Raw genomic sequence first — 13,024 nt, 5'->3', positions numbered from 1 at the left:
TTCCGACAGCTGTGACATACAACACCAAACCAACAACCAAAACACACCATGCTGGGAAAACATCAAAAGAGTATTGGAAACGATGATGGTTGGGTTCAGTAAGCGCAAATACATTTCCATGCAAAAAAGGAAATGAGCTTCACGCACACACACACACACAAACTTACACCGTTGACCCGTAACATCCATTTTGAAATCTCCCCTAAAAGCGTCGCTCGACCCTGAAAATTTCTCAACCCACCGCCAAACACCACAATGGGGAACGATTCCTATTAAAAATTGGTTCTTGCCCCACCATTCCGATTCGGACCATTCCTCTCACTCTTACTCACTTTCCAGCTTCGAACGCTCGACGGTGTGTTGTAATGGGTCCCAAATGGGTTACTAAAATTACTTATCCGAATTTAATTCCCCGAATATCGTAATCATTCCTGCACGCGTAACCTGAGAGTTGCCAGAGTTTGGGTAAAATTTGTGCTGTGTAGTAAGAGCTCCGCCGGGCACAGACACCACTGATCGCGCACTCTCTCCCTCTCTCTTTCTCTAAAGCCTGGCCGAATTGGCCCGAACCCTCGTTGGTGTGGTGTTGTCCTTACCGTCGTCATCGTCACCCCTGTGACGTAGACAAGGTTGACGAAGTGAGGTCGGTGTAAACTCTGATGCCTTCGCACTCGAGTCAAACGTTCTTTTGTTGTCGATTACTATTCTCGGTCGCGTGTGACTGTAGTTGTTGTAGCGTGTAAGGCTGATATGGCGCACACCAAGGAAACGATGGATGTGTGCGAATCCGGCACTTCAATACTGCCCGCGATAAGAACCACTACTGTCGGTCGGTCGGTCGGTCGGTCGGTTGGTTGGTAGTGTCGTGTGTGAGGCATAAGGCTGAAGAACACTCAGAAGCTCGGGATCTCCGAAGGCAAAGGAGTAGTGACTGTGTCAAAAAGAGGTGGGGAACGATGGTTTTTGGTCTAGCAGAGGCGGCGAAGTACATATGTTCTGTTCTGGCAGTCATTTGCTCGCAAACAAACACAGCAACTGTCGAGTTCATCGAGTTTGTGAAGGATAATAAAACCCGGAAAAAAGGAACGAAGGACATCGCAGTGGAGCAGGAAGTGGTGTCAGAAGCTCCTTTGCTAGCATTATTCTGTCCGACCATCGGAGGAGGGTCTCTGGGTGCTCTTCTACATGGAGCGTTTCATTATTCGCATCCACCCTGCTGCGCGCGTGTGTTCGGTTCGGCAGCCGCCACGATCGGTTTTTGTGGCCGGCGGCTAGCGGTGCTTTTTGGTCGAGTGTTGTGCAGTCGGTGTCGGGTTACAGATTCGGATGGTTCCGTTTCTGCCGTGTAGGCGCGCTTGGGTCGGGTTTTAGTGTGTGGATTAAGAGGATGCGCTAAGCCAATTGCTGGTACTATATCCGCGTGTATAAGCCAAGTGCAATACTTTTGTAGCGGATTTGATAAACCCGAAAGATCCAACACCGAGCCAGGTGTGTGTGTGTACGTGTGTGTGGGCTTTAAGTGTCAATCGTATTTTTATCCACGTCTGAGTTACTGCTTCGCTGGGTAGAAATAAAAAGTGGACGTAGATCATCAATTTGGGTGTGTTGGTGGGTTGTCATTTTTCCAATAGACTATGATTATGTGATGTACGAGACCGACATGATTGTGACGGCTTTTATCCATGGTTGAATGTTTATTGTTAGTGATTGTCCAGACGACGGGTCCGGACATTTCGCCGCTACCGCAATGTGGTAACGGTCATAAACTGAGCACAACAAAACTACGGCCGGTAACTACGAAATCGAGCCCTTGTTCGCGCACTACTGGGAGCTGGGAACGGTTTATCGATCGGAACGGAACCATAAATGCAGCCATTGCCATCGTACTTGAAAAAAAAAAAAACCCCAGAGGACAGTGGAAGGATTACGCTTGAAGTTGCTCGTACCGTGTGCACTGATGATGATGCCATTAGCATAGCTGTTGTGAGGGCATTGTGAAACTGGGAGGCCACTATCGGCAAGGGAAAATCTTTTTGAAGATAAGTGAAACACTCCCTTTTTGGGGTAGGTTTCCAGCAAGCAGCAGTGTTGCGGTGAACTGGGTGTGTGTGTGTCATGGAAATAATCCCTCTGATAACGCGGTGAAATAGTAGGGCGTACGACCACACTGCATGTGCGTATTATATGGATTCATGTACTGCAATCTATACCGGGATACAACAAAGCTCAGCGCTGCTGCCGTTGGGTTTGCTGTGAATTAATTGTATTGTATGCTCTTTCGGGCGGTAATTTTGCCGAGTTGGAGTTGGATTAAAAAGTTTGAAACGGATTACTACATCAACATAACGCTTTATTTGCAAATGTGTGCCTTTAAATGTGTGTTAAAGAATGTTTTAAATATTAAATAGTTAACATATTTTAGTGATTCTTTATAGTTTTATTATACAACTTTTCGGAAGCTCTTGGCCATGCTGTCATTCATATAAAATACTGTACCTACTGTACAACTTTCGTTAGCACGATTCTGACAATAATTTGACTCGATGTGCTTCAAATTCCATCAATCTGTTTTAGGGACGTTTACCGCCTACCATCGCGTACTTGACTCTTGTGAGAAATGTTAACAAAAAAAAAAAACGGTCGTTTGACGTAATGCGCTTAGAATCATGGGAAGCATCTGCGATGTCAGCTGTTATTAATTTTCCAAACACCTCTAACCTTTGCACCTGGAACCAGTTCCGTTTTCGAACGATAACCTGTGTCGCTATACAGTTGACTTTTCAACATAAATTCCTTATTTGACACCGTCTGTCACATTTCCCATCGTAGTGTTCAATTTTGTGAAAGAATGAAAAAGACAAAACCCGGTCAGTATCTATCTATCTGCCCACCTTCAGAAGCCACCTCATTCTTCCCTGTATCTTCAAGTTCTCGACCATGTTCACCATTTCCCGGCTTGCTATTTCTCTTATCTCTGGCCACTGGTCGTCTTGAATAGAAGACTTTAAAATGATCATTCTTGGCTGTTCTATCACCGCACAGGGAACACCCACTCAAACACACACACATAGAAATTGGAGCAGCTGGAAAAGAACGGCTTTATCCCGACGATCGCTCACCACGCTTGAGTGGAGCGTGATTTTGTTGAAACAAGACGGAGTGTCCGACAAGGGAGATCGTCGGAAGGTTAGGGCAGAAGCAGAGGTAACGGTAGTGCTTTTGAAGTACGCTTTTGTGTGTTCGTGTGTGTGTGCGAGCATGAGCTGAAAGACTAAAATAAAAACAACAGGATGAAAAATCGCTTCCAGTCAGCATAAGTGAACTTGATTAATTGATGAAGATAAGCACAAGAAAGCAAAATACAGCTAAGTAGTAGCAGAACCAGCGTTGTTGCTCCCGAACTCCGCAACATCGGGGGGAAAAGGCAGTTCTGTGAAGGAGAATGCCGGTTGTCTTCCTCCACCGACGTGTTAGATCTTGTTACGGGGATTTGGCGTCAGAGAGAAAAGTTTTTTAGCTTCAGCTTTTCTTGCTTCTAATTTTTCCATAACAGCGGGCTTCGCGCACGAAATTGATGGGTCGGCTGAGTACAATTCGATGCCGGAATTCCGGTAGCAGGTGCTGTTGCTGCATCATTGCTGTGTGCCGGACGATCTACCGCTTGGCGTTTGTGTGAATGCGTGTGTGTTCTTGGGTGGTTTCATACGCAAAATGACGTCAGCGATGGGGTGTTCACAGGGAGTGCGTGTTCCATTCTGAGATATGGCACGGCTGACGTCCATACACCCAAAGATACAATCGCTAATGCTCCCCGCACACACGGTGATGATACACATCCCACCACAATGTGCCAATTCTAATGAATCTCGTAATGCTTACTGTAAACAAAGGCTGCGTCTAGAAGGGAGAAAGTGGAAGCGGTTGCTGGAGGCAGCAGACACCAATAATGCATCCTTCGTCCGTGAACCGTCTTCGTTCCGTGTTGGTTTCGTTTTGAACCTGTTCCGTTCATAGCAATGGAGACGCCTGGTGCTGCAGATGTGTTCACATCACGTAAACAAACATTTCCCTTCGAACGTGTTTTTCGCTTCGATGAAGAAGGTGGGAAAATGTCTTGATTTTCTGCTGAGTATCATTCCAGGGAGCAGTTTGTCAGTTGCGATCGAACCTAATTATGAATCTTCTTGGTAGCGGTATCTGTCTTATTAGATGTAAACTGTTCTGATGCTGTAGAGCTGCAAACAATCGACTGCATTGGAATTCTTACAGTCAGATTTTGGTAATTGCGAATGTAACACAGCTAGCTTTAACGTCTTTAGCAAAGAACGATAAATGTTATCCAGACAGAGGAAGGTTGCATGAGCAAAAAGAAAACTTTACTGTCCCTGACTGACCTTTGGAAACTTGCTGGAGAATCTCGAGTAGGGTTAACTTTCTCACGTATCCCAATAACATCGTAAAGTAAAGTAGCTTCTGATTGTGCACCGGGTGTGTTTGTTTTTATGTGTTTGTGTGCGCAGCTGCGTGTGTGCATGTGTATGTTAGGCGAACCCCCATGCAAGAAGATAATAGCCAAGGGTCATCCTTGGTGGCGCCATCCTATCGTTCACTCTTGAAGATTGTTTTACTTTTTTTTCCTTCAAAAAAAAACACGATAAAATTAAGGCACACAAAATAAACTCAATCATTCCTCGCCCGGCTTGGGACAACCTGTGGTGTAGTAATGTGTTTTCCTGCTCCCAGATGTTGCCTGCTGCCTGTACGACGTGTCTCCGGGGCGGGAAACGCTCAATCGCGTTAAGAAAAGGGAAGGGTTTGATCTTTTCGCCGTACGTCGTCTCATGACGTCTGCTGTCCTTGGATATTCGCCCCGGATTACCATTGTCGGTCATGCTGATGTTCGTGCGAAAAGCTTTTAATAAATGTTATAGGATTTAACGAAGACTCAACCGTTTCCCAACTCCCTACGCACGGTTCTACGATGTATCCGACGATAGATGTTTTTCTGTGCATCAGTATGGGAGCATGAGAGTGAATGAATTGCCGTATGGGACGAACCGAAGGATTACTGGACGCGTGCTATCAATATTTTGCTCACTGTGGCGCAACATTATGGTGAACGTTGATGTGCATATTTTTTTTAGGTTTTTTATTCTGAGAAAAGGTAGCGGCATGCGTTTCTTAGTCGTATGTTCCACTTTATCGACCAATACAAAGTCTTTGGAGTCATCCAATGTACACATTCAACCGTGAAATATTCTTTTACAAAAATGCGTTTGTAAGCAATTTTATGTGCATAAAAGGATTAGGAATATGGCAGTCGAACTAAGCAGTTTCTTACAGTGTATTAAGATTCCAGCAATATTGTAGAACGCAATGTGTAAAACTGGTTTTTTGCGTTGCTTCAACATACCAGTAAGTCAGAATATCCAAATCGTGTTGTTATGACGCCTCTCCATTTATGTTTATGCATAGTTCCACGAAAAGAGTTAAAACATAGAATCAGCAGGCAACTGTAGCCGTACGTGTGTACTTATCGTTCCATTACCTACCACGAAGAAAAGGTTTAATATTGATTTTCGAGGTCATGATCAGTAAAGTTACAGCGTGCGTACTAGCAAACGAAGAGAGTATTTAATTATGAACATATGTAGTAATTAGCATACGCAAGAAGGGGTGGAATCAGCTCCAACAGGTTCGATGGAGAGAGTCTGGTAAGGAATGTAACGTGGGACGGGTTTGTTTATCGTTTTTGCTTGTACAAACTTCACGCATACCTACAAGGCACGGTTTGCTTATGAAAGATTGTGCCTTGTTTGTGGTGGTTATTGTTGGTGAAACAACACAGCAACTAGTATTACGCCTTCATTTGAAATTAAGTCATGTAGAGCTGGAATTTTCTGCTATTCAACGTTGTATTTTTGAGAGGAAGTAAAATCGAACGATAACCTAATGATAATAAATATGCAAATGACTACTGCTGGAGATGTCCCACCAACCGTTTAGGAACATCATATGTTTATGATGTATTTTGATTTTTGTAAAACTAATTTATAATTTTCTTCGTTGCAGGTTCAATCATGTTTCACGTGCGCCGCCGACCCGCGGATTCGCAGCCGCGAAGACGGAAAAAGAAACCGCTAGGCGTATCGAATGGTGGAAACAACATTGGCGGTGACCGGGAAGGTCCGATGCTGATCGAGATCACGCACAGCGGTGACGGTGGGCGACGCGTGAAACTAGGCAGCGAACCGATCGAGGTCGGTTCGGCCAACACTAATGCCCTGCAGCTGTTTGGTCCCTCGATACAGGCACGCCACTGTTTAATATCGATGCACGACGGAGTCTGCACCGTGACGCCCTTGCACGCAGATGGTACAACATTTGTCAACGGTCATCATATCCAGCAGCCGACGATACTGCACGTGAGTATATCATCAGTGTAAATGTCTGTATAGGAAACTATGGGACTGGTGTAATGAAAAGAATTTTCTTTTTTTACGAAAAACGTATACATAGAAAGACACCCTCGTCGAGATTTGTATAGTACTCAGAAGGGTGACCGGGATCTGTACCACATTAGAAGACTTTGTCTTTCTGCAGAAACGAGTCGATATCTCGGGGATAAAACTTCTCGATGTATTATAAAAGCATGCAGATAAATTTTTTAGCCGCTACTATTTGTAATTACAGTTACTATCTTAACAAAATTCCCTCATAAACATTCCAGTGGCGCCTTTAATAATCTTGATCCGATGATTATAACGATTTGCGCGATTTGGAATGTTAATTCTAGCTTCTTTCTTTCGGTCGGCAATGGTGTGTAGTGACGAATGATTACACTGTTGAAATGGGATGAGAGGTTCCCGTTCAAGCGATGCCGTATTAAATACACATCAGCGATTTAATTTACATTAAACATCATCAACCAAATCCAAGTTCAGTTTCTTTGCCCTGGTGAGTTCTTCATCCTTTCTTGGGTACATAATGCCAGAAGATCCCCGGATCAGGACTAGAATAAATCATTGATGAAATCGATGGTCCCAAAGCGTCCGGTGAAAAGGTGGTGGAAACGTGGCTCACACACCGTTTGGACGAAGGAGGACTGTGTTCACAGGGTGTGCAGTTCCTTCTGCTACTAATCCTACCCTCTTCGTTAGTGAATAACCAAACCGTGAACGACGTGCGGTGTGGTGCAGTGATGGAATACCAACCCCTCACATCTTTGCCGTTCCGCAAGAAATTGTTCGATTGGATGGAAGATTATCTATCGCTTAAGCGTTTCACATTGCATGTGGGACTATTTGGACGGTTTTCGCCGGTAGAGCAAAAAAAAAAAAAGGTAAACGTGGTACCATTTTAGTCTGTCCGCTGTTCCACCAGCAGTATTTGATAGGGATTATCTTTCTTTTATTTTTTTTTAGTTTTCAGTAACTCAAAGGTATAGGTTTGTCTCTCCCGCTCTGATTGAATATTCCATTCCCAATGCCACTGTTCTCGAAAGCATCTGCTAGACGATGTGCGAACGGTTGTGAATCGTTCCAAAACCGACGGCATGCCTTCTCATGCTGGCGAGTCTTTTGCCTCGTAGTTGCCGGGGTCTCGGAGCGTTAAATAATTTATATAGATGATTATGGTTCAGCGAAGCGATGGTGAAGAATAGCTTACCTTACTCACCCTCCATTTTTCGATTTGAGACTGTAGGTAGTAACCAGGGCCGTGCCATTTCGTACGGCGTGTGGACATGAGTGTTTGAACGGGATCAAAGTTTTAGCGAATGCACATCCAGTGTTTTGGGAACACGTTTCAAAGCTGTTATCTATTTTTTGTAGAAAACAATTCTTTCCATTGGAGGATTTGATTGAGTTGTATGTTTTGATCAGTAATTTTTACACAAATAAAGTCGATTTTTTTTGGAATGCAATTTTATGGATGATGATAACATGTTCCTGAGTGGTTTAATCTTGCATGTTCCGTTGCACCTCTTGCATGTTCCGTGCATCGAGTTCGTAAGTAGAAATAGATGGAAACATTGACCTATTTTTTTCGGTGTGTATATTTGGATGGCGCGCGCGAACCCAAAGTGCAGCGCACCATCAGAAGAAGGTTGTAGATTTTGATGCACTATTTTTAAACAACCAGAACCGAAAGACACACCTGCAGTTGGGATGCTGGTGACAGCATGCAGAGAAAAAAAAAGTTTATCACATGGTTCTATCTGCAGTATGCTTTCTGGAACGTTACCGCAGGTTACAAAAGATGGATGTTGAATGTACCTTCTGCTGGTAGATGGTTCTAAAGATGAACTAAAAATAAATCCTGTAAAATGGGAGATTTAACAATTTTTTATCCTATCTTTTAAGATGCAATTGCCGAGACTTCTGGTTATATTGGAACGTATATTTAAAGTTTGCATTGGTTTCTATCTATCTTTCTATGCATCTATCTTCCCAACGTTCATTTTGATTGGAAACAAAATCCCAAAGTTGATAAGTATTAAAAAAAACTCCATCATGAAGACGGTAACCGTTTTACGTCCATTCCGCATCAACCATCTTGATGAACACACACAATCAAGTTGAACCACAAAAACGATAAATGGCGTTCGTCACTGGCCGCTAGTCAGAATAAAAAATTAGGAACCGATCAAAATGGTCAGAAAGGGTTGAAAAAGGTTGAACATTGTATGAAATTGTGGTTATTCTAAATTACAAAAAGATATTGTACCCTTTACTTTTTCCAGTTTTCCTGGCTGTCCTGTGTTTTTTTTTTAGCTACGAAAACTTACACGATAAATAGCGAAATGTGTTTCAACTGTCTTTTCGACTCTGGCCGAAAAAGGGATAACCGTTTTATTTCTTTCTCTCTATACAATCTTCCATTTGTGCTCCAAGTGTGGTTTCTCCCGGTGGTAGTAAAAAAAAAAACAAAATCTTAAAATGTGAAGGAAGGTTAAATGTCGTAACGTCCTTTCAGGTAGAGGTAGCAACAGCAGTAGCAACACAAAACGCTCTACATTTTGCCGAGGTAAACCAATTTGATGCTACTACTGCCGTCCAGATCGTCCTTCAGGGGTTTTCCCTCATTTTTATGTTTTGGTACAATGTCTTTTCGATTAGTCGCTCAACGAAGCATCAGCCTGAAGAGCCGAATATTGGTTTGAGGGTGTTTTTTCGTCCCTTACACTCCAACCGGGCCAAGTGGTATGTTGGCCATAGGACGAAGGCTTTGATACGGTTTCCAGTTGATGAAGAAAACTTTCAACCCCAGAACCGACAGAATGTGCGTCAAGCTAGAAGCTCGTTCTAATGTCTAGAAACACAACCGAGTAGCATGCGGTAGTGGTTTGCCTTCGGATGACCAATCTGGGCTGATGATGATTAATAGTTTGCAATTTGCTATTGCAGCTTTTCCGGCTGTCTGTGCAATGGGGGAAAGAGTGCTTCAGGTATGAAGGTAAATGGATGCCGCTCTTTTTCACAAACGCAGTTACGTCGGGCAAGGCAAGGCCTAACAGCGAACACGGGAAAATGAATCAAAACGGAAAAAGGGATTAAAATTAAGCTGGTGGAATGTTCTGCTAGTTGCATTACGGTTTGGCAGGAATGGGACGGACGACGAAGAAAGAGAAATGCACAACTTCGCCTTCTCGATGTGGATGCAGAGCGCTCGACGAGCGTCACCTGGGACCTTAATTAAAAATCCTTGCTCCAGAAGAAGCTGCGGTTTAGTGCTCGAAACGAATGGATTGGTAGTGCAAGAGCGCATCAAAAATGAAAACCAATAGGATTACAGTTTTGTTTCAGCAATTAGATTTTGAAATCATATTTTGTAATATAAGTATAGTGCATTGAGGGTTTGAAAAATTTATTGTTTTTTTTAGTTTTATTGAAATTATGGTAACATTTTTCTTATCAATGTTATCTCCTCTAATATAGTGTTTATGTTATGTTTTATACTGCGTAACTGGATAATCAATTCTACAAATCGATCGGTTTGCTATCTCGTACGTAATGGTACCAATCATACCTCTACTTAATATCATACTATCATCTTAAAAAAAAGAGCATTTTGTGGACGCCTGTACTGTACTGTCATAGAAACTGTCACCCATTTTTGGTGATCCGCTTAGAATTCTATAAAAGTATTCTCGATTTTGAAATATTCGTCCTTCACGACCGGCATGTTTAACATTTGTTTTATGTGTTTCTGTGTGTCCGGGGATAACGAGAAAAGCATTATGGCCGTAAAACAAAATCGCTTTTAATTTCGTTTCTCGAATCGCTTCGAAAAACGTACGATAATATCCCCAGAACATCCTCGCTACATACACGACTTCTCCCATCTTAGTACTGTAGAATGTTCGAATCTGTGCGGTTACTTTTCAGCACACTTTTTGTGGTTTTTATAGCTCTTCCCTCCATAGCACACACACTTTGTGAAGGTTTGTTTCATCTAAAATATTTAAGCTTATTGCATTACCCACTATATGGGTGGGTACCGCCAGGCACTGCATGTAGGAAAAATCGTCCGAAAGCATTTCGGGGGTGGTTTGTTGTGAAGAAAGCCTTCATTGATGGTCATGCTGTGTTCTTGCTTTTCTTGTTCCAGAATGGTTCCGTGGTCATGTTTGGCCGGGTTGCGTCGTACCGTTTCGTCGATTCACCGTCGGATGGGCGATATAATCTGGCACTGTCTCAATCCCAACTGGATTCGGCCTGTTTGTACGAAAGGTAAGTTCTGTCGTAAAGTTGGATGATTTCAAATTAGCTGCTCTGCAGACTGTACAAGATGGCGCCAGAGTGAGTGTCAGCGGTCGTTGATTCGGCCGATGTATAACGCTACTAGCTACTTGCTTGTCAGGAGTATGTGTTGCACAGTTCCTTCCTTGCTATTTTGCAATTCGCTGTGTCTCGTGTGTTTTTGTTATGCTTGTGTTTTAATTATAAGATGTAGTAATATTCGAATAGACATGTCACTTTAAGTACACTTGCCCAGTTCAATTAAATGCACAAATATTCATATTAAGTGACATCATCATTTTGTGAGCATATTTTTTTATGTTCCTGTGTACAAAGTAAATAATTATAGTTTTATTTTCAATGTTCTTTATTAATGATTTTCATTTTTATTTTTTATTTCATTTTATGTGTTCCGTTATGTTCATTGGTATGCTAAACGAATGCATTCCTGATATATGTTGTGATTATCAATGTTCCCACCTTGTTCCAAACATGTCATATTGTGTTTTGTTTTGCATACATCATATACGCTTGGCTCGCAATATACAATGCTTTTGAAAAACGCACACAACATCACTCTTCACCGGTATTCGCGTGGATTATACACATCACGACTACGCCTTTTGCACAAACACCTCGCGAATGTTGCATATCGAACCATTTTGCAACAATCTATGTACGACGGCTATGATCGCATTCCTAGTCGATCACCGACCTCGCCTACATCCTGGAATGACGAAGAGAGCCGCCCTATCAGCCCAATCAGTTCAGTACAGATGGCAGGTGGTGGTAAGATGCCGGCCGGAAGCAACATCGGTAGTGGTAGTTTTCTCGACGGTCCTGTCCCATCGACCAGTGCCGAAAGTGCATCATCACAACAACAGTCAAATGCGTTCGCGAAAACGTCATCGTACGACATGCAATCGACGCCCAGTTCTCAACAAACACAACAAACGCATCCACACATGCACCATCACCATCATCACCATCCGAGTGGTCTGCTCGTGACCGCATTAGACGGGCCGGATGTAATAGGTGCAGACGATGCGGCCAGCTATAAAGGAGGACACGCTGGTAATAACGATCACAATGAAGGTGAACAGCAGCAGCAGCAGCAGCACCTCGCCAATAGTGGAGGAAATTTTGGGGCCGGAAATGGAGGTGAAACAGAAACGAAATCTATTTCCAGCTTCAAATCAATTGGATCAACCACCGACAGGTACTGTATATCTCCACCACCCGCTGATGTTCGATGTAACAGGAATGTGTTTTTCATAACACAAGTTCATAAATCGAACGGAGCAAACCAATTCATCCTTTTCATGCTTTCGCTTTAGTATCACTCGCAAAATTGTTTGAATGAGTTTCGTTTTGTGTTTTATGACTAGCTTTTGAACGTTGCAATTTTTCTACGATCTTTTCACTATAGCTTGTAAAACATTTTTACGCCTTTCCTACCATAATTATTCTCCATGTGCTTGTTTTAAAACAAATTGTATCTTTCATTATTTCCAGCAGGACGAGCACGTTCCCCAAACTTCAACCATCGCACGCAGCTACATCAATTTCGGGTGAACCCGGCGGACAGGAACCCATCCTTCCTGCCGTGCTAGAGTTTCCGGAACAAAACCAGGAACCATTCCTGCAATCCGTCATCAGCGAGCTGGATGTAAATTCGCCCAACTTCAAACTGGCACCGGTCTACACACTCTACCTGTGCGCTCGATACCGTGCCTCGACTCACTATCGTCCCGATTTGCAGCCAACAGAGCGAGCCCACAAGCTGACCGTATTTCTGCATCACGTTGCCAATCTAATCCAAAACGTTGTCCAGGAGCAGTACACCGATGCCAAAATTCTGTCCTTCTGGATGGCCAACAGTTCCGAGTTTCTGCACTTTCTCAAATCGGACCGTCACATTTCGGCGTTTAGCGTGCAGGCCCAGGAAGTGCTGGCAGAAAGTGTGCAAACAGCTTTCCGCAATCTAGTGTCGATATTTCACGTCGAGCTGTCGCAGACGCTGAATCAGTTTCTGTCGGAAAACATTGATCACGACTCGGCTGCTGGGCTGGTTTTGTCGGTGCTCGGTTCGGCGATGGCTTTGCTACGTCGTTGCCGGGTGAATGCTGCGCTCACGATTCAACTGTTTTCGCAGTTATTCCACTACATCAATGTGGTGTGCTTCAACAAGGTAAAAATAATCTCTAGCGATTATATTATGGACTATGGGGAAAATGGGGAAGTTGAATAAGCCAATGAGGTAGCAGTTTTTTTTTAATATT

General features: G+C 43.3%; 1 protein-coding gene across 6 annotated transcripts in view; it reads left to right on the top strand.

Moving 5' to 3' along the window:
* The window catches only part of LOC126556596 (afadin), a 172,462-nt gene that overhangs the window by 149,689 nt on the left and 9,749 nt on the right, over positions 1-13,024 (top strand). For 3 of the 6 annotated variants that reach the window (XM_050211924.1, XM_050211923.1, XM_050211929.1), the window contains 4 exons: positions 6,073-6,425; positions 10,612-10,733; positions 11,446-11,961; positions 12,258-12,933. In XM_050211924.1, the coding sequence (XP_050067881.1) occupies positions 6,073-6,425; positions 10,612-10,733; positions 11,446-11,961; positions 12,258-12,933 (1,667 nt within the window). The remainder of the gene's footprint in view (positions 1-6,072; positions 6,426-10,611; positions 10,734-11,445; positions 11,962-12,257; positions 12,934-13,024) is intronic. The other 3 variants (XM_050211925.1, XM_050211927.1, XM_050211926.1) reach the window with 3 other exon arrangements.

This window comes from Anopheles maculipalpis, chromosome 2RL (genome assembly GCF_943734695.1).
Source record: "Anopheles maculipalpis chromosome 2RL, idAnoMacuDA_375_x, whole genome shotgun sequence".
NCBI lineage: Eukaryota > Metazoa > Arthropoda > Insecta > Diptera > Culicidae > Anopheles > Anopheles maculipalpis.
The sequence above is the reverse complement of the archived record's forward strand: the minus strand, read 5'-3'. Positions and strand labels throughout refer to the sequence as shown.